Source organism: Vidua chalybeata, chromosome 27, assembly GCF_026979565.1.
Source record: "Vidua chalybeata isolate OUT-0048 chromosome 27, bVidCha1 merged haplotype, whole genome shotgun sequence".
Lineage (NCBI taxonomy): Eukaryota > Metazoa > Chordata > Aves > Passeriformes > Viduidae > Vidua > Vidua chalybeata.
In genome coordinates, this window is record NC_071556.1 from 2,976,971 (window position 1) to 2,998,636 (window position 21,666).

At 48.3% G+C, this 21,666-nt stretch overlaps 1 protein-coding gene and 1 long non-coding RNA gene across 4 annotated transcripts; one reads left to right on the top strand and one right to left on the bottom strand.

Annotated features, from left to right (window-relative positions):
- GNA11 (G protein subunit alpha 11) lies at nt 1-14,602 on the bottom strand. Of its 2 annotated transcripts, none has more exons than XM_053965774.1 (7): nt 14,448-14,602; nt 10,215-10,399; nt 8,995-9,149; nt 8,161-8,289; nt 6,827-6,956; nt 5,902-6,055; nt 1-4,366 (listed from the first exon to the last, which is right to left on the bottom strand). In XM_053965774.1, exons 1-7 carry the CDS (start codon nt 14,581-14,583, stop codon nt 4,176-4,178), a joined length of 1,080 nt encoding a protein of 359 aa, XP_053821749.1. In that variant the 5' UTR covers nt 14,584-14,602; the 3' UTR covers nt 1-4,175. The 2 variants fall into 2 exon arrangements, with proteins under 2 accessions (XP_053821749.1, XP_053821750.1); XM_053965775.1 differs by lacking the exon at nt 14,448-14,602 and adding an exon at nt 13,927-14,171.
- A 491-nt stretch (nt 14,603-15,093) lies between these two features.
- LOC128800791 (uncharacterized) lies at nt 15,094-17,778 on the top strand. Of its 2 annotated transcripts, XR_008435049.1 has the most exons (3): nt 15,094-15,224; nt 15,581-15,952; nt 16,111-17,778. It is a non-coding gene; the product is annotated as an uncharacterized LOC128800791 (long non-coding RNA). The 2 variants fall into 2 exon arrangements; XR_008435048.1 differs by lacking the exon at nt 15,094-15,224 and having other exon boundaries at nt 15,247-15,952.
- Nucleotides 17,779-21,666: the final 3,888 nt, after the last annotated feature.

Below are 21,666 nucleotides of genomic sequence, written 5' to 3' on the forward strand. Positions count from 1 at the left end.
GGCTTTTAGGAACAAAATTTATTCCAATTTCAAACAGAGAGTTTATTTCAGGAGAAAGATATGAAAATCAATTTCCATCAGATATTTCTGTAATAAGCGTGTTGCCCAGCAGTCAGAGTGGGATCATTCCAAGAAACAATCACACTCCTGGACTGGAATGAGACAGTTTGGAGTCTGAATAGATCCTGACACTGGGCATCTTATTCAGAAACTCCTTTACCCTACCCTCTTCCCTCCCCGCCCCCCAACACGCACAACAATACATGCATTGCAAATGACAAGGTTTAAAAACAGCATTTTATATAGTATTCTTTTTAAATAGGATAATGTTTAAATTGTCTTAAATCAGGATCCTATAATATACAAGTATAACCAAATAATTTCCACCACATTGGCACTTGTAAAGAGTCTCTGGCACTACTAAAGAAGGGGCATTGGCACAAACCATACTCTTAAAAAACTGGGTGCTGCATAACACACTTTATCTCTGCTGGACTCTAACGACCTGGGCTCTGTACAGGACAATACAATGGTCAGCACACTCCGGAAGTACTTTTTTTTTGTCTTTTTTTGTTTTGTTTTTTTTTTTTTTTTTTTTTAATTATTTTTTTTTTTTTTTTTTTTTTTTTTTCTTAAACCAATAAAACACATGAAGAAAAACCATAGTTGAACGCAAGGCCAACATTGCTAGGAAGCAACAACAAGAGACCAAAGAATCCAACTCGAGGAGAAGGGGGAGGCAGGAAGGGCAGGAGCTGACACGCTGCAGCTGGAAGGGGCTTTTGCTCACCAGGTAGCCAATCCACATGGAATGGTGCAAGGAAAAGGGATGGTCCTCTGCTCACTGACTTCAAGTTTCAAACTAGTTCCAAGTATGTTGGTTTCTTCAACAGAACAAAGATTAAAAGTGCACAAGGAGCAGAGGTTAGCAAGGAGACCAACTCCTCAGACTCTGGATTCCCTACAACAGCCCAATTTTACCTCTCTTCTGAAAGTCACTCTCAACCTGCAGAGAATTCCGGCAGGCCTCACTTTCAGAAAGGTTGATACAGGCAAATTTGGTTTTAAGGTTTGGCACTTTTGCTAGGGCAGGCATTTGCCAGCCAACAGAGACAGGAGCCAGTTCTGCAGGAACACTTCACTGGCCAAGCTGGAGGCACACAAGCAGCTGCTTACTAAGGAAAGCACGTGCTAACACTGGTATATTCTCACACATGATACAGTCACAGACAACTCCAGGTGACGTGTACAGGTCTGACCCGTTCCTACCCCAGTCCAGGAGGAGGTTTCAGAACTCAACTGAGCCACGCTCGGCCCTTCCCTCCCCTCCCTGCCCTGAGCCACTTCTCAGGCCAACAGCCACCCCAAGCAGGTGCCCCACAAGGTGCAGCACATTCCCTAAATCCTTGTGCCCACAGCCTCCCACAGTTGCCTGCCACGATGCAGAGTCACTCTGCAAGAGACAGATGCCATGATCCCTCCTCCTGTGCCAGGGCAGCAGCTCTTAAAGAAAGGGGAAGGTACAAAACAAGACGAAAAAAGTTTCTGATTCAAGTGGAAGTACCACCATCATTCACCTTGGAAAAGAGAAACTTCTGGGAAGTTATTTTCCAAGAACCTGTGTATCTCAGTGCCAGGCTCATTGCTGGCAACAGCTGTAGTGTGAACCATTTACAAAAGGATCACAGAAGCAGAAGAGGTTGGTGCTGCCATCTGCTTCAGAGGAACAGCACTTAGAATACATGAAGATGATTATAAATTCCTCTTTATAAGACAATTTCTACAAACTGGATCATTTTGGCATAAAGATGAAAAAAAAAAAAAAAAAGCAGTAAAATTGATGCAAAGCTGTCTGACACATGGGAATCCTTCCTCATTCCTCCCAAGGGTTAAATGCAGTCCAGAGCATGGCTAGTCTAAAGAGATGCTATGTTTCCTTCAGCATCACCACTCAGACTTGCTCTTCAACTGTTGGTCCCATGGCTACTGTTCCAACTTGAGCTCTGTGATCACCTGGAGCAGAGCTTGCTTTGCTCTGTAGTGCTCTGAGCACACAGAGGCTTCGCTCAGCTACTCTGGAAAGTGAGGGACCTATCAACAGAATTATTCAAAATTATGTCCCTCCATAGTTTAGTGTTCTAGATCAAAGCATCTTAAGCATCTCAGACAGTTAGATTTACTCTTACAACATTGTGCAAACACTGATGTAGTGCTCTGTCTACAAAAGAGACAAAATATCAACAGCCCCCTTCAACAGTGCAGCTCGTTTATTTTTTTTTCTACTGGCAGCCTTCAAGGGGGCAATCTGGTTGATCCAGAGAACTTGGACCCAATGCTACTTGTTGGAATTGAAACAGAAGCATCAGTGATGGCTGACTGACACACGTCCAGACGTGGGTCACACCTCCTGCTTCCCACTCTCTCTCTCCCTGCCTTGCCAATGCACTTCTTTCTCCCAGGCTGGCAGCAGCCCTTCAGCACCTTGACTCGCCTCAGCTCCTGCAAAATAAAGCTCTCCTGTGTGCAAAGGCTTCATCTCCTCCTGCTCAGTGGAGATTCAGATGGCATTCAGAATCCAGACCTACATCCATTCTGCCTTCCAGCGAGTGCTGCTGCCTCTCTTCTGCTCTCCTGCTGCACCAAGTGCAGCCAGGGCAGGGCTCTCTGGATTCTGCAGCAGCCACTGCTACCAATTAACCACTGCTGACAATTAACCACTGCTAGCATAATGATCACAGGCACCCTGCAGCAAGGATGTGTGCAATCTTCCAAAGAGGATCCCATACTCCTCCAAAGAGGGACACAGCAGCGTGTGCCTCAGGGGAATGCATAAACAGGAGAGACAGAACTGCTGCTCCCTCCAAGAGCTATCCTCAAGCTGCCCAAGTAAGAATCCAAGCAGAGCCTGCCACCCTCCAGCTCTGGTCCTCTCTGAAACACTGCAAGCTGGACAAGGCTGAGGAATTCTTACAAAGTCATTCACACACTGGCACAAAATGCAATAAAACAAGGCTTGATTGCTATTAGGCAGCAAGAAAAGACCTAGAGGATGGCACGAGACTAAGGTTTTCAATCCAGGCAAAGTCTGATGTTGGAATGCCACAATCACTCAGTGTGCTTTTGGTAACTGCTGCATAGAGAAGTTGCTCATTGATGTCAAAAACTCTACCCAACAAAACAGTTCCTCTCTGCAGACTGAGCCTTGTGCGCACACGGCCACGCGCTTGTGGTGTGGGTGGGATGTGTTTGTGTGTGGGGAGGGAAAAAAAAAAAGAGAAATAAAAATGAAATAAAAAAAGAACAATTACAGTCAGGCACTTCCCCAGGCTCAGCAGCTATTGCTCCAAGAGCTTCCATCATTTGTAGTCCATGAACAAAATACAGCAACACATAGCAAACTATGTATAGAACATCAATAATTTAAAAAAAAAGAAAAAATCACAGTCTCCATACCTTTTATAATTGATAACAAAAAATTACTTAGAACATATAAAGAATGGAAAAGTGATGGCTTTTTTTTTTTTTGTTTGTTTGTTTTGCCTTTTTCTTTTTTTTTTTTTTTTGCACAACAGTTGGAGAGCAATGGCTCCTCCCCAACATTTCATCACAGTGAACCATGGAGCGTGTCCTGGGGAAGGGAAAGGAAGGGAAGGGAAAGAAGGAGGGGAAGGAAGCAGGATTAGCAAATTACACCAGAGGCACCCTATAGCACAAGGCAAAGGGACCAGTAGCATTCTGCACTCCCACAGTCCAGTGAATTCACAATCTCAGCTGGAAAGTGTTGGGGATTTTTGCTTTTCTCTACATATACCATGGGAATGAAAGGGAAAAAAAAAAAAAAAAAAGTGGCTTAGCAACAAAGGAAAGATCAAGATGAGGCTGCCTTAGCTGCTTGGCAAAAATTAAGAAGTAAGCAAGGTGCTGAAGAAATGAGGCATATCCCCGTTAACTGTGACATAAAAGCAATTTGTTAAAAATATGAAATCAACTACTCTGTGGACAGAGACATGAGACTCCAGGATAACACCGAGCACTTGCCACTCCACAGATCAGACAATTTGCAATCATTACATCATCAAAAATTAAAACTTTTTTTTTTTCCTGTCATATTTAAAATTTCATTTTTTTGTCTTTTCTTCACAAAGAAGCCTCTCAAGGGGCAAGAGCAGAACAGGTCAAACCAGGTTGTATTCCTTCAGGTTGAGCTGTAGGATGGTGTCCTTGACAGCTGCAAAGACGAAACGGATGTTTTCTGTGTCTGTGGCACATGTGAAATGGGAATAGATGATTTTATCACTGTCGGGATTTAAATCCACAAACATCTTGAGGATGAACTCACGGGCTGCCTGTGCATCCCTCTGTGGGCCTGCAGCAAACAGAGACACCAGTGAATGGATTCACTCCCATGCATCCCCCAGATCCAGCAGCACTTTTTTCCTATGGGTTACAGAGCTTTAAAGAAGAAATTAATTTATGGGATCAAAGTTCCAAGAGCTGAAGTATCTTATGCTTTTCAGCTGTCTAACCAAATCCCACAAGGGCACTTTGCAGACACTGATGGGTCACTTCAGACCCTGCTTTGGAATTCAGACCTTGGAACAACCCAGGGTGGGAGCACGCACTGGGCAGCAGTGGCAGATGCTGGACAGACACCACTAAACGCTCTCCCATGGAAATGGGGTGCACATTTCTTCCTAACACACAGGTGGATCTCACAGGCCGAAAGACACAAGTGTGTATTTTGGAAACAGGGCTTATTGCCAGTCAAAAGTACAGTCAGTCTGATCCAGCTGGTCACCTCACCTCCCATTTCCCTAAAAATGGGCATTTTGGCCAGTTTTTAACTCACATTGCTGACAGGTCCCAGAAAATAGTCACCTACTGCAATTTCTTTCACAGGACTGCTGTTGTTGCATGGCAAATACCATCTCTTGAGAGGACATCTGATGGGCAACCTCCCACTTACAGGCCATGCAGCATCCTTGAAGGAGCTACTTGTAGGAAAAAATGGAAGTACAGGACACCCCTGGAAGCTGGGATCTGCCTCCAGCTGTTAAAGATCCATTTGAAGTTTGGAATCCAACAAACTTCATTCCCTGTTTGGGAAGCAGCTCTTCAGCCACTCCCAGCCTGCTGGAAAAACTTGGTGTTCCCACCAGAGCTCCAAGCAGGAACTCCAGATGTGGGAGAACACACCAAGAGCAATTTCATTGGTCCTCTAAAAGATGAAAGCTGTTTGCAAGATGGTAATTCTTCCTTTATCTCATATTTTTAAAGCAAATAATTACAGAATTAATATACGAGAGCACGGCAAGAAGTGATCTCATTCTCCACCACTTTGATTTTATTTTCAGCCCTGTACAGATGTGTTACCAGCCAGCTTTAAATGCACTCAGCTGAAGAGCCTGAAATAATATTTTGGCTAAGGAGTTCTGTTTCAGATGGGAAATTCTCTGTTTCACATAGCTATTATTTTCCCACAACAGCAGATGGCACGCTAATAAGAATTTCAAGCTGCAGGAAGATTTTTTAGCACCATCATTTAAACAATTTGGGTATTTGACCAGTTGATTTCTCAAAACAAAGACTCAAGTCACCTCTTGACTAGAGGGTTAAAAGGTCCAGAAAACTGCCATGAAACTGGTTATATGTAAAGTTAATTGTGCATATTGGAGGGGGTAATACTTCATCTAGGAGAGGCTCATTATTTGACCATCCTATCAGATTCCACTTGTCTATGCATGATTGAGATATTTTTGTGATATTTTCTTATTGCTGTAGACATTCTTTCTTCAATTAATGCTTTCTCCACTTCTAGATCTGAGTGTTCTTTAAAAAACAAGTAAGTTTTTACCCAATCATCCCCACCCCATCAAGTGTTCCCTCTCAAAAGCCACTCACCATCAAACTCTGGGAAATAGTCAACAAGGTGGGAATACAGGATCTTGTCTTCCAACAAGTCTTTCTTGTTGAGAAAGAGGATAACAGAAGAGTTTTGGAACCATGGATAAGTTATAATGGTTCGAAAGAGAGCTTTACTCTCTTCCATCCGGTTCTGAAATGAGAAAAATAAAGCCCTGTTTTCACAGAGGAGCACTAAAATGCCTTTCTGCTGCTTGCACACTCACTCAGATCTGTAGCAATTCAGCATCTCAAACATTATACACAAAATACTTTGGCCCCAGGTAGATTCTGGTTCAAGCTGGATCAGTAAATGGAAAGGAAATGCAAAATCTGAGGGACTCAAGCTTCATTTATTTGCCAAGCCTTTCACATCAAAAGACTTAAAAGTCATTTAATGCTTTAACAGTGATGTGAGAGGACTGTCCAATGATACTTTGTCAGCATAATTTGTCTACTACAAAAAGAGTAACTATTGTTATCTAATAGCATATTTTTGATCTATTAGCCAGTGCCAAAATTCAGATTTGCACCTTCAAAGAGTGCAGTCACCACCTCACAAGACAGCAAAGCCCAAAGTAACTCAGTGCAGGAAGGGGAAGGGGTAATTTGGGAGCACTTGCACAGTGCCTTCCATGGCACAAGGGACTCTGCAACTTCAGATAATTTCATTTTTCACTTGAGAAGTCCAGATGATTTGAATGCCCTCTGCCTTTTCCACCCTCAGGGACATCATGACCCATCGAAGCTCATGTTCCCTTTGCAACAAGAACTGAAGGCCAAAACCAATAACAGCAGCTAATCCAACTTGGCACCAAGCACCTGGGTACCAGCCTTCAAGAAACTACAAAGACACTGCTCCCTCTTTTCCTTTCTTCCTCCTCTCCTTCCTCCCCTCCTGCAGAGTTCCCATTCTTTGGCTCACCTCATTATCCGATTCCACCAGAACTTGGTCATATTCACTAAGTGCTACTAAAAACATGATGGAAGTCACATTTTCAAAGCAATGGATCCACTTCCTTCGTTCTGATCTTTGACCTCCAACATCCACCATTCTAAGGAAGACAAGCACATAGAGTATCACAGAGGTAGCTGCAGTTCTCTGAATGCAAGGGACCAGCAAACAATGAGAATTAATTTGGTTCTTTACCATTCCAGTTAACCTGGCACAGGGATGTGACAGCATCTGCCTGTGACAGTATCTGCCCATTAACAAAACCAGCAAGTTTACAAAATATGGTCCAGAAATAAAGCAAACTGAAAGAATGGCCACAGGTGAGTGATGCCAAATTCACCCTTTACCATTTTTGTTGCATTCTGCTCTGGATTGCTCAGCAGCAGCCCTGAGTCTGAAAAGACAAGTCCTTCAAAACTGTGCTCTGTCACATGAGCAAACTATTTTTATTTTTAATTAAAGCACCTGCTTGCCTCAAAGCTTCTCCCCCACCCAAATCTTTCTTTAGTTGTTACACTTTTGTTGGAATGTGCTGTTTAACAGTCACACGCTTCAGCCTCTCAGTTTCAAGCCCCACCTGTACAGTACACTAAAGTTATTCTGGCACTCACCTGAAGTGCCACACGTGGTTCACCTTTGATAAAATCCTACACCTACTCCCTAGGTCAGCAAAACAGAACCGGGAGAGGAGACTTCTGCATTTCTGTAGCCAAATGGTTTAAGAGAGGGGATGCAGGTTCCTTTATTCCTCCCTGGCAATGCCACACTGTGGTGAGGAAGGGCAGAGAACACCCAAGCACCAGAGAGAAACACAGGAATATTGCTGAGTTCAGCCTGGTCATGCCAGGCTCAGCTGCTGGCTTAAGCCTGCAAAGACCCTCTGTTGCTGCAGCAGCACAGGCAGCAAGTTTTGAGAACACAAGGCAGGCACAGAAACCCAGCTCTCAAGGCAGGTACTGGTACAGGGAAGTATTTCTGCACAAAAAGTGTCAGCCCTTGGTGGCTTCAGCTCTCAACACATCCCTCAGCTGCCTCACAAGCCACAATTTCAGCAGTGCAATCCTTCCCAGGAAGGACACCAAGATGCTTCCCTGGGTTTGAAGTGTCACTGATTCAAAAGCAGGTTGAGTTTTGAATTTTGAGTTTTCTGACAGCCAAAACATCAGACCACCCCAATTAGAGCAGCACCCATCACACATCCACTCAAACCATCTGGACACACTAAAGCAAGCCACAACTTATCCTTCCTGAAACCATCTCCCTGCTGCCCCAGGTCAGCTGTAACATGAAGACACCTCCAGTACCTGAAGATAATATTCTCTAGGTCAAAGGGGTACTCTATGATCCCGGTTGTAGGGACTCTAACCCGTAGCACATCTTGCTGAGTTGGTAGATATCCTGGGGTAGCAATACGATCCACATCGCTGAGATAGCTGCAAGCAGGACAGTGGGAAAAAAATAACAAAGGAAAAAGAAAAAACTACCTTAGGTTGCAGCACATAAAGATACACATGTACAAACTGCTACATGAAGTCTTTCTGTAGAGTAATGAGAAAGGCAGAAGTTGTCTGAACGATTTTAAATATGGTGTGGAAAGCTAACAGAAAATTGTTTTGGGGAACAGTAATTCACCAGCCAGCCCCCTTGGAGGATAAACAGATACACTAAAAACAACTTTATCAACTCTGTATAGGAGTGGGGAAGACAATCTTTACTAGAGAGGAAGTTTAACCACAGTAGATGCTTTATGTTTCAGGATCAAGTCTCATCTGAGGTTTTCTACTTATAAATGTAGAAACATCCTCTGTACATTGCCAAACTTAATGGATTTATAATTAATAAAACCTGAGTTACACATCCACGTAGGCCAAAGGCAAACTTGATGAGACAGAGCAGCACTCCTGCTGCCCAAGAGCCAGGACCAATACAGATGGAATAATGTGGAGATCCTGGCCTCAGGTATATCCTGAAGCAGATGTATGAACACCCTTTAACATCCACCAGAACACCTCAGACCCACAGGAAAAGCAGCAAATTATAAAGAAATAAACTCTGGACTTTAATAAATAAAATGTGAACAGGTATAATTTGTTAGAGCATCACTCCCACCACAAGCATGCCAGTGATTGTATACTTACTATTTAGCTGAGTCAGAAAGTTGATATTCTCTTCTCCTGTCATAACACTCTTGTATTCCAGGGTCATTCCACAATGTTTTAATTGCACTTACATATGGCTGCTCAAATGTCATGACCTTTTCTACATCCACTTCTCGGATCAGCACTGCATTGGCCTGGAGGTTGAAAAGAAGAAAAGAGAGAAAAAGTTAAAAAAAAACCAAAACAAAACAAAAAAAAAAAAAAACCAAAGTGGGGGGCATAAATACACCCACCCTACAATGGCTAAGCAAAGGAAGGACTACAGTAACTACCACAGCCTGTGGTGTCTGTGAGGTGATTATCCACACCTAGGGGCTTTTGCCAATGCCCCCAATAAATAAAAACCAAAGGGAAGTTCTGTACAAGTTATAGCAAACAAAAGCTGGCAGATTTTATTTCTCAGAACCCCTCCACCATGCCTCACATAAAGCACAGGCAAAGCTTTCTCACACTCTGCCTATTCTCACCACAGACAGGAAAGGGGCACCATCTAATCCCTACAAACAATTATTCAAAATAAGCTCCAAGACACTGTGTGATAGGTCAGATAAAACACAACTTCAAAATATTAAGGATACTAAAGATTAAAAAAAGCAAAATATCCTAAAAAAATCTATTTTCCTCACATGCCCTCACTCTCACTGTCCTCCCCCTCAAAACGATAAAATAATTTAGATCAGATCTACCTAAAATTAATTCCTGGTCCCAAAATCAGTATGTTTCTGTGGTTGAGACCAAAATTTTTCAAGAAAGGTTTGTACCCTTGGTCAGTAGCTACCAGAAAAACAGAAGAATTGCAGAAACAGGGGTTTGTACAGGGGTCTATGCCTTTTGGGTCCAACATGTATTTTGCCAGCTTCAAGTTCCGATAAAAACGGCAACACATGCAAAGAAAATCCCAACACATTTAACAACCCTGAATCCTTGAAATGAGTAAAAATAACACCCCTCCTATCCCTTCCATCATATCCCAATCCCTTGCTCCCACCACTCCCTAGGCACACCAGTGCACCAAGCATGCAGAGTTGCTCTATCCCTTAACACAACCAAGTAAAAGGAGTTGGGTATCAAGAAAATGTCATAAATAGTTTATAGGAAAGAGTTCAGGGAGGTTGAGGTTGCAATGCAGAAAGACACAAAGAAACAAAAACTCAAAATCCTCACTGACTACAGATATGTGCAAAAACTGACAAACTTACCTTGTTCTGTTCATATTTGTACAGAATCTTCAGGGTTTCCATGGCTCTTATCATAGACTGCATGGCAGTGAAGATGTTTTGGTACACCAGCTTGGTGAAGCCTTTTTTGTCCTCTTCAGAGTAGCCTGAGCCATGAATTATACGCATTTGCTTAATGAACGTGCTTTTCCCACTCTCCCCAGTGCCTACAGGATGCAAGAGAGTGAGTTAGGAGCCACCAGCAGCAAAGCCCACGGCAGATGAAAGCTCCTATCACTACACCCAAGCACCCACCACTCCCAACCCCCTTTTTGTCACTTCCCAGACTGGTAAAAGACAGTTTGGATTGTTCATCCCCGCTACGAACCCAGCAACATGGAAGGAAGACACCTTGTCCTTTACAGCAGCCTTCAAAAGTAGCTCTGGTACTTATTCCAAATCTCACGTTACAGCCACTCCCACACGTCCTGCGTCAAGAGGCCCTTGCCCGTCACACCTGACCTATTCCCAGATACTCCAGCAAGATGCTACAACCAGCCAGGAAGGGCCTGGACACACTCTCAAGCCAGGAAAGTGCTACAGACCCAGCAGTGAATGGCCAGGAGAAGCCCAGTAAACAGCAAATTTTGTTTTGTTCTAATTTGGCACCAAATGTTCTTTGCCTTGTACACGCCGTGTCTCTTCATAGGAAAGAATCAAACACAACAGGAAAAAAATTAATCAACTCTAGAGGAGAACGGAGCTGAAGGAACTCTTTGCTTATCCATCTGCCATGAACAACCCAGGCAGCACATCTGCCTTGTGTCCCCAAGGTTTGCTCCTCGGGGCTGACCCCACAACCCTGCCTGTGGCAGCATTGCTGCGCTCCTGCTCTGGATCCGAGGGAGTTAAAAATGGCGTCTGGCAGGGAGAGCAGAGTAGGCCACTGCTCCAGCTGTCGGTGCCGTGCCTGGGTCCCCACGGGCTGCAGCCTGCTCAGCAAGGCCACTGCTTCCTTCTCTTCCTTCTTTTTCAGGTTTTACTGCCGGGCTGGGAGCAGATGGGAGGGCAGGACACGGCACAGGGCAGCGCTTCCTGCACCGTCACTCGGGCAGGTCCTTCCACTCCTACATTTATGGCCCCACAGGAGTGTCACTCAGCATGTGAAGGCCACCAGACAATACCAAAGGACAGTGGGAACTTTCTAACAGAGCGAGCAGGAGAGAAAAACGCCATCGGACGGCACCCAAGCAGTTACAGAGCGTTGCTAAATTCACAATTCAACTGGGACGTCCCCGGTGACATCGCCCCGTGCACACAGTCCTTTGAGGAGGGGACACCCAGGCCAGGTCTCACGTGGGATGAGCTCACCTCCACATTTCAGCAGCCTAAATGGACACCACTACGTTCTTGTGGAGTGCTTTTGTTCAATCTTCTAATATTTGCTGTCATTATGCAGAATATTGATAAAAAACACACACCTCTCTAACACAGTGGCCCAGCTCACCTGGCTACAGAGAACAAAACCTCAAAAACTCAAAATATATCATGTCAGTGATACAAATCCTTTTGACCTGGAGTTAAAATGCTGGCAGAGCCCTGGCTCTCCCCACAGGCACCACCAGATCCTCCTCACACCAGGGGAGAGATGGATTCAGACAGGATCCCTCATTCATCCCAATACACAATTAATACTCGCATGTAGATACTCATTTTATCTTGGTAGGCTAAAAGGCAAGCAAATAAAAATGCTCAGATAAAAGCAACAAGCACCTAACTAGAAGCAGAATGCTTGAAATGAACAGCAAGAACTGACAAAAGTCACGTCAGCACAGCCAGAAATTAACACTGTAGACATTATCAATATGCAGCAAACTATCTCCATCTTGAATACAAAGGTGCGCCCTAAGTGGGGGAAAAACTGGAAACTGAGATCTTCTGTGGTTTCTGTCAGTGTGGTGAGAAATACTTCCTTGTCTTTTACCACAGTGACCAAAACTGAAAGGAAAAAAAAAAAAAAAAAAGGTGGCACTTCAAAGCATTTCAACAATGAAAATATAAGAGAAACCTCAGCACCAGACCTTTGCTTGCTTCAGGACTCAAGAGTTCAAACACAGATTCTTCCTGTCACTCCATCACTGCCCTTTTTTGGTTTGGGGGTTGGTTTTGGTTATTGGTGGTGGGTTTTTGGTTTGGTTTTGGGATTGTTTTTAAAGTTGTCTTTTGCTTTCCCTGAGGCAAGGCACTACACCAGCAGGTTACAAGCTCTGGTGGGCAAGGTCTACAACTCTGAGGGCACAAAATCCTTTTTTAATATGACAGGAGATAATCTGAATTCACCACTTCTTCTGCCAACTCCTGAAAGCAGCAGAGTTTACAGTAACTTCCTAATGATCCCCCAGTACATTGCTCAGTCAACAGTAACCCATGCTTAATCACAAATTATTTTTGTACAAAATATCCTCCCCACCCAGTAAAAAGACAAATTACTACCTTGTACCAGATGGCAATGTCCAACACCTTGAATTTCTTATTAACAGGTTCATCATTGATTAGCACTGTTATTCTTCACCTCAATTTTCTGGTTTGGGCTTCAACAAAGTAACTGTCACCAGATGTAGTGACAGGAAAAATGTAACAGTTTCTACAAGGTGGAAACTCCCTCCTCACACTCAAAATTTTGGAGATTTTGGGAAAGCCCTCTCACTAAGCCGATCATTAATACTTGTGAATATAAGAACTCCACAGAACAGGAGCAACACAGAAGAAATCCCTGCAAGCAGGGAGAGAGAACACAGGTCACCTGTGCCAGCTGAAGGTGGGCAATGTGCTGTGTCCAGTGAAAAGCATCCTGCAAAAATTGTCCACGCCTAGGAGTGTTGCTTATCCAATAATAACCACCTTCTATATGTTTTTTTTTTTTTAGTCTAATGCTGAATCTGTATCTTTTAGAAAAGCAGAAAGGATTCTTGAGCAATTTGAATTATTTCTAAAGTGAAATATTTAGATCCAGTGGGATCTTCTTAACCCAGATCTATCCTATAGCGACAACCTATTTTGACACAGCTGCTTCTGTGGGACTGCTTTTAGGGAAGCATGAGAGTGAGGGACACCTTCCCCCCCTCTCCAAGAAGCCTTACAGAAACTGCCACAGCATCTCCAAAGAGCAGAAACGTGAAGGCCACGATTTTAGCTTTCACACAAAGAACAGCAATACATTAATTGTGAAGGATTCAGGGTGAGAAGGAAAACCCTGGGGTTCACTTGACAGTTACCACCAGGCACCAGTGTGGGTACTGGAGCCCTCCAAGGAGCTGGGCACAGGCTCCCCCCACTTCTGCAAATTGGGGTTTTTTTCACAAGGGTCAGCCTCCCTCTTCATCTGGACCTTAATGGCTTGTCAACAGATCTGTCGGGTCTGCTTCAGATTTCATCTCAAGATAATACAGTATTCAAGACGCAAAGCAGGATATATCTGACACACAAGCAGTGCTAAATCACAGCATGCATGAAAACTGAAGCTTAAGTTTAAATTTGGAGGCTACCTAGGCACGAACATCAAACTCACTGCTGAAGAAGGAGGTACACGCCCGCGAGTCTCAGTTTGCAGCTGATTTCCCATCCCTGTAAACTCATCTGAACACGGCACAGTTACCCATCAGCACAGGGAACACTCCTGTTTCCACCCGAAGACCCAGATTCTTAGGGCTGCACAGGTGATCTGTACCTCTGGACACCACAGGCATCTCCTCACCCTGCACTCGCGCATTCCTAATGCCTCGTCCCCCTCCAGAAGCACCGCACCGCGCTCCCAGCCCGGCTGCCTCTCCCAGCTCCTGCCCCAGGGGGAACTCTGTGGCTCAGGAGCTGCGGGCCCGTTTTTCCACACACGTTCACCGACAATCCTGAAAAGCACCAACTCCACCAGCGGATTTCCACACGCTAACCGAGGCCAGCGCGCTCCCGAGAATCGTCTCCTCGAGACAAATTTCACGCGCCCGCCTTCACAACCAGGAATTTCAGCTACTTAGTTCCTGGTTGTGTCAAAACCCATTTTGACAGCGAACGCATCACAAAATCAAACAAAGGGCAGCCAATGAGGCGGCCGCCCCGCACGGCTCGGGAGCGGCCCCGAGCGCCGGGCTGAGGCGGGGATGGCTCCCGCCGCTTCCCCGCCACACCCGCTCCCCGCCCGGCCCGGCCACCCGGACCTGCCAAGCCCCGGGCCGGGCCCCGCGGCGGCCCCGGGGGCCGGACCGGCGCCGCGCTCCTCACCCAGCAGCAGCAGCTTCAGCTCGCGGCGCGCGTCGCGCTTGTCCCTCCGCAGCTGCTTCTCGATCTCGGCGTTGATGCGCTTCGACTCCTTCACCTCGTCGCTCAGGCAACAGGCCATCATGGACTCCAGAGTCATGGTCGCGTCGCGGCCGGGACGCCCCCGCCCACCCCCCCACCCCCCCGGCACCGACCACCGTTCTCCGCACGGCCGGGAGCCCGGCCCGGCCCGGTCCCGCGTCCCGCGCCCCCTTCCCTCCCCACCCTCCCGCCCTGCGCGGCGCCGGCCCGGCCCGGCCTCGCCCCGGCCCCGAGTGCTGCGGCCGGGCCCAGCGCCAGCGCCGCCGCCGCCGCCCCCGCGCCGCTCTCGCCCGGCTGCGCCGCCGCTCCCTCCGCACGGCTCCGCCGAGACACCGACGAGCCGGCGCAACCCAACCCGCTGCCGCCGAAAACAAGCGCTGACTGACAGCGCCCCGAGCCAATGGGAGAGCGCGGCGCGCAGAGGGGCGGGCCCGGACGGGCGGGACGCGGCGCCGCGGCCAATGGGAGCGCAGGGTTTGGTTGGCCGGTCGCGGGGGGGGGGAGGAGGGCGCACGGACGCGCGTTCCTGGAGCGGGGCGGGGCCGCCGGGCATTGTGGGAAGGTGGCGGACCGGGCGCCCATGGCGGGGCGGGCCGGGACGAGACTGGGCCCTCCCGTAACCGGGCGCGGCCGGGCCGAGCGCGGAGCCGCCGCCTCCCCTCGCCCTCTGCGGGCCCGCGGTTGGGCCACGCCGGGCGGGTAGGGCCCTGGAGGCCGCTGGGATGGCGGCACAGGGCGGGCCCCGGACGTTGCGGCTCGTCCCGCAGCGCTCGCGGCCGCCAGCGGGTGCCCGGAGCGGGCCGGGCCCGGCCTGCGTGGGACGGGCGCGGCTCAGCCCGCAGACCCCGCCGGCCCGGCCGCCCAGCCCTCAGGGCCGAGGAGGGAGAGGCTGAGGCTGAGGCCTCGGCGGGCCGGCGCTGTGCTCCGGGCTCCGGCCGTGTGCAGCCGCTCCGAGCTCTGCGTGCCACCTCCCAGCCCTCCCGAGCTCCATCGCTCCACACGGGGCGTCTCAGAGCTGCCTTCATCCCTCATTGCTTCTCATTGCTTCCTACCAGGTGCCTGTTGACCTGTGACGGGTCCTCCAGCCAGCAGCCCGATGCATCCATCCCCTCGTGCCACACCTTGTGCTCGTTCTTGTGCAGCCTCGTCTGTCGGAGCAGCCCCCCTGTGCCCTGTGGGACCCTGCCCCAAGCAGAGCACCTGCCACCTGGACTCTCCACACGCACGCCTCTCTTGCAAGCACCTGTGGTTGCACAGCTCTTACCCTGCCGTGCCTGGGGTCTGTATCTAAACAGTCTTTTTGAAGGTCCAAAAAAGCACCATGGAGCTGTTCCATACCTGCCTTCCTGGCTCATGCAGTGGTCTGCCAGTCCTTACCTCTTGGCAGTTTGGCTGAGACAGAAACACAAGATACTCACAAACAACAGGTTCTATTTTCCACTTAAATTCTCCCTTATACCCATGCTATTCCCATGAGTCATTTGCCTCAATTAAAATAAATTTCTAACTTTTTTTTTCATAGTTTGGCCTTTAACAGCATCAATACTGACCTCCCTTTGTTACATTCTCTTACTTTCCCTCCCAGGTACCCCACAGCCAGGACTCATCACACACCTCTTGCAGAGGCCACGTGGTGGTTTTGCTTTGGCAGCTGAAAATTATTCAGCAGACAGAAGTGCTCAGCACACCCAGGATCCAAGCCACAGTGGCTGCTCCCTGTTGCCCTTTGGAACTCCTGGACAGTCCTTCAGGAGACTGAAGTTCCTGCAACCCCTGCAGCACTGCCCTGACTGGGCAAAGCCACTTGAGCTCTCTGCATGTCCTCAGGCTGCGAGGGTGACACAGGTGACACTCTGGGGCTGCTAAAGAGTTCCCAAGTTGGGATTGCTGGGCTGCTCTGGACCACGAGGTGCTGTGTGTTGGAAGCTATTGTTTTGGTTGCCTTCTCTTGGGCAGGATCAAAATCTAAAAGCCAGCAGATCCTGAAGAAATTTTCACAGCTTGCCAGAAGAAAACGAGCAATAAAATTTGCATCCAGCCTCTGGACCACTTCCTTAGTTCCTGCTGATGGGAAGTTTGGGTCCACAGACGCTGAGTTTTGATGAGTCCTGATCTAAGTGTGATTTAAGAATGACAGAACTGCCATTCTCCAAGCAACAATAGCCCATCCACTCCCTCCCTTTCTGCCCTAATGGAAAAGTTTTGGTGCTCAGAGGGTTCCCAGGAGACCTGGGGTTTCCCTCAGCTCTGTCACCAGTGCGCTGTGCAATTCCCCAGGCTCCGTGTCCTTGCTCCTGCAGAAAGCTGATCCTGAACGTGTCAGGCCACTTCCAGAGCAACTGTTCCCATGGCCCACATTTGCAGCAGCTAATGCTGAGCCCAAAATCACCCCCATTTGTTTACAGAGAGGAGGAGCCCATGGAGATGGGATCCCAAGGCCCGTGGAGATGCAGGCACATCGTGCTGGGCAGCACTGCAGACATTGCACAGTACCAGCTCTTTTCTCCATTCTGGCCCCATTTCTTAGCTGTTTGTGAGTTCCAGAGGGGAGCAGGCATTGCCAGCAGGTCAGGGAGGTGATCCTGGCCAGGCTGAGGGAGCTGGGTGTGCTCAGCCTGGAGAAGACCAAGAGGGGATTTTACCAATATCCATAAATACCTGAAGGGAACTGCCAGGGGATGGAGCAGTTTCTGCTCAGCTGCTGAGCAATAGGACAATGAGCAGAAACTGATGCACAGCAAGTTCCACCTTGAACATGAGGGAGAACTTTCCTGTGCTGCTGACACAGCACAGGTTGCTCAGAGTGGTTGCAGAGCCTCCCTCTCTTGTGATATTCAAAGGAGGAATGTGTCTGGACTCTCTCTGGGTGCTGATGGGGACCAGGGAGCCAGCTGCATAGCACGTGTCAAATGTTTCATCCTCCCCCAAAATTAATTTTACAAGTTCTTCAATTGCCTGTCACAGGAAGATGCCACGAGATTTGAGTTCTCTGAACAGAGGAGGAAAGGCACTGAGATCAAACAACGCTGACAAATGCAGCCCGTGACAGCAATTGCTGGATTAGTTTTTTTAAACCTTATGTTTCACATCTGGTTTGTCATGGTGTTGTAGGTGGGCTCAGTGCACAGTAAACTAGGATAACAAACCTACATTTTCTGTGATCCTTTCATCCCCTACGATCCCAAAACACATCATTTAATTGCACTCAACCTGCACACAGATTTCATAAATAAAGGAATGATGAATTAGCATAGCTGCTGCAGCATTCACACAAGTTACTAAGACACAATCTCCTTGTGCAATCAATCCAGCCTCATGCTTCAGCGTTTGTCATAAATTGAGGTCAGGAAGAAATGTTCTCCCTACCTGGAGGAGTGCTGCTGAACTAGCCGAGTACAGAAAGACTCTTAAGGGTGTAGTAATCTGTCTTCCCTCTGCAAATCTCAGAAACTGCTGCAAATATGTATTTGGTGCAGCTCCAGTGCAGTAGATGAACACTGATCCTGCACAGGGGCAGGAGGAATCTGCCTCACATGAGCCTGGGTGATCCTTTTGACCCTAAAATAGGTATCTGGCTCCTCCCTTCGTCCAGCAAGAGAGGCAGAGGAGAGAGGGGAGAGTCCTGAGCCCTGGCCATGCCCACAGCACAGGTGGGCCTGCTCAGGGAGCTGCTCCTTTGCCCATTCCAGCCCCTGTGGGTCACTCCCTTCAGGCTCAGTCTGCGTTTCACATGCAGAGGGATTCACACTGCTGCTTCTGCAAACTGTGCTGGGAAGCTTCTCATGACCAAAGGGTCAGTGGATTCCCCTGGACCTCCTGACTGTCTCACAGCTCCAAATGTCCTGCTTATCTCCCACCAAATGCCTCAGGGACACCACCCAGGGAGCAAGCAGGTTCAGACATCCTTGCCATGTGCTTCCTAATCACGGCTCAGCTGCAAAATCCCTTTCCTGCTTCCTGCAAGGAGTGTGAACTGTTCCTTGCACTTTGGCTGGTAAAAAGGATGATAATTACCCCTAATCAGTCTGCAGCAAAAACACAGGCCACAGCAGAAGGGAGGGGTGGGGGGCAGCCACCGTGAGGAATGGAGCCCAATTATTCCAAGTCACTGATAAAACGGGATCAAAGAGGGTAGGAATGTTTTACCAGCTGTAAAAAGCCTGCCTGGACCAAGGCTGCTCTTGGAGAAAGGCCCTTTCTGCCTAGAGGCCATTCCTGGCTGGGACCCTATGCACATCCAGGGACAATTTCTCATTTTTCTTCTTGGTGTAGGCGAGGAATTTGGGCTGCTGTTCATTTCTGCCTCTGAGAGCAAGCAGCAAGACAGTTTCAGCAGGAAATGAGCATGGAACCATGGGCATACAGTGCAAAATAAGCACTCTTGAGGTGCTGGGACTCTGCTGTGTCCCATCAGGGGCACCTGGGTGTCCCAGGGGATGCAGCAGTTGGGGCTGGGTGGTGATGGGGGCGAGGGACAGCACTGCTGGAGGCGTTTGTGCCCTGCCAGTGCCATGTTCGTGGGGAGGAGTGCTGCACTTCTGGCTCCCTGGGAGCCTGTGCAGCCCCACTGCTCATTCCAGCCTTTTGCTCCTAACAGCAGCAGAGTTGGGAGGTGGTGAGGGAGAGAAGGAAGACAGCCCCTTATGTGGAAGAGGGATTTGAGAGGCAGGTCATGTGTAAATCACTGCCTGGCCTGCCCAGTCCTTGCCTCGTGTCTGGCTGATTGTGTTGTGCTATCTGGAGAAAGTTTAATATCAAAAGCCAATAATCCCTGTGATAGGAGGGATGATAAGGGACAGTCTGGCCTGGATGTGGCAGGGGGCCAAGGTCCAGTGCCCGACCTCCACCACCAGTCCTGGCCTCCCCATCCCATCCCAGGTGGCCTAGACATGGTAGGGCTGTGTGTGCAGTGGCAGCAGGGCTGGGCAAAACAAAACAAAACAAAACCAAAAAAGCAGGGAGCAGCCCTGCTGCTGGCACAGAGGGGCTGGGGAAGCAGGGAGGCAGGAAGGGGAGAACTCTGTGAGCCCCAGCAGAGTGGCATGGGGCTGCCTGTGGCTAATAGCCTACAAGCTGCCAGCACTGGCCCGTATAAAATGCCTCACAGATGTCTGAGTACAGGGAAGCAGTGGGGGATTGCAGCCCAGGGAGGGATTGGGGTTTCTTGGCAGGTGGGGTATCAAGGGCAGCTGAAGTTTAATGAGTTTGGTGGGTCTCAGCCCTGTTTCTACTGGAAGGAGGCCACAGCATTCAAAGCTGGCTGAGGCACCCCACACCCAGTGGGGTCCCGTCCGTGCCACTCTGGAGACCCTGAGGCTGTGGAGAAAGGGAAAAAACCTTCCTTGTCTCAGTGCCTGAATTGCTGCTGTGCCTTTTTTATTTCTTCCTCTTTAATTCCAGGTAAAAGAGAGAGTATTCTCAGGGTAAAAGCAGGATCTCGGGGCCTACATTTTCATAATAATGACAGCATGGCTTTCACCTTGTGTCCAGAGCTTCAGAGCAGAAAATGTCTGTACAACCTCTCTCCTTGAACCAGTGCTGGAGTGGGATATAATATCTGAATAATTTACAAAGGCTCTTCATTACACAGATTTATTTTTGGCAGCTTTGTTAGACTGCTCCTTTTAGGAACTAATAGGAAGTTTCTCTGGTTTCATTAGGACATCCCTGTATGAATTGTTCCAGTGGGGCCAGGGACTGGGACAGCTTCTTGCTCCATTAGAAATGCAAAATGTTTCTGCCCTCTCTGTCACTCGTGGCTTTCTGGAAACCCACCTGCATGCCCAACCCCGAGCCAGCCCTGGTTGTAGCAAGAATCCAGCAAGTCTTTATTCCTGGCCAAGATGTTGAGGGAGTGGGGGGCTTCCCCACATTGCCTTCAAACAGCTTTGCAGCAGACAAATGTTGGTTCACTTGGAGAGCTCCTACACAGAACTCCCTTTCCTGTGCTGGAAAAACCTTCATTTCTCAAGCTGGGTCTGAGGTGGGCTGTGGGAACCCCCCAGTGCTCACCAGGCTGTGTTTGGGGTCACCTCCTCTGTGCCCAGACCACATCCAGCCCCTACTCAGCCTGGGCCAGGCTAAAATCCCCTCTTCTTCAGATGCAGGTGCATTGCCCGGCTGGAAATGAGCCCATTAAAAAGTCATTTACCAGGCACAAGCGAGTTTGTGTTCCCCTGGATTGGGATTTGCCAAGATTATACCGTAAATTAGAGTGTTTCCTGGAAGAATGTAAGGAGAGAGGGAGAGAAAAAAAAAAAAGATAAAATGGAACATTTTGTAGCCAACAGAAATGCCAATAAAGGAGCATTTCATTTCCCACTTGGAAGGGAGTGACTGCAAGCTGTTGCAAGGGTAGGGCAGGGTGCCTGTGCTGCTCCAGGACCAGGGGAAGGGGACAACAGGGACCTGGTCTGGCTGCATGCACACACTGACTATAAACTGCATTTCTCTGCCCTTGAGCAGAGCCTAAGCTGGGGTGACTCAGTTTCTTTCCATGTAAAAAGGGGGACCGGGATGCCAACCCCACTGGGGGAAAGACTGTCTGCCCTGTTTTCCAACCCTTATTCTGCAGGGACACAAAGCCTGCCTGCACTATTAATAATCCTTGGCATGAAGCTGTCACAGTTTCCACTAATATGGAGATGTTGAAGTGAAAAAGCTACTGCACAATATGCAGGAGGTGTCACAATAACTCAGCTGCTATATTGTTCTTTTTAAAAATAAATACCACAACAGGCCAGCCCACATTGCTGGAGTCATGACGTGTAGGGTTTTATTTTTAATCAGAAAATGTACTGATTTTTAAAGATAGACAAGGAGCAACATCCAAAATTTATGAAAGCTCCCTGCGTGCTCACACGTACCAACTGTGCTCCTGCCTGTTATTCTCCGAATGGCGTCCAAGGACCTGATCCTGCCTCAGCACGGGCACATTTGTGCGTGTGGCTTTGCAAGAGGCCCCATAGCAACAAAGTCCTTCCAGAAATAAAGTCTGTGGCTGAATTCCCCACCCCACTGCTCTCTGGGGGGATGCAATCGATCCCTCAGGACACCAACTGCAGGGTCTCCTCCTCGGGCAGCAGATTTAGGACCAAAGTTTGCATCCAGAGCAGAATATTCCATTGTTTGGAGATCAGAG

Excerpts from the sequence above, each read along its gene's own strand:
- GNA11 (XM_053965774.1), bottom strand. The coding sequence starts at position 14,583 with ATGACTCTGGAGTCCATGATGGCCTGTTGCCTGAGCGACGAGGTGAAG. Across the intron at positions 10,400-14,447 it reads GCTGAAGCTGCTGCTGCTGG|GCACTGGGGAGAGTGGGAAA; the intron begins GTGAGGAGCGCG and ends TGCATCCTGTAG. Across the intron at positions 6,957-8,160 it reads CTAGAGAATATTATCTTCAG|AATGGTGGATGTTGGAGGTC; the intron begins GTACTGGAGGTG and ends TGTCTTCCTTAG.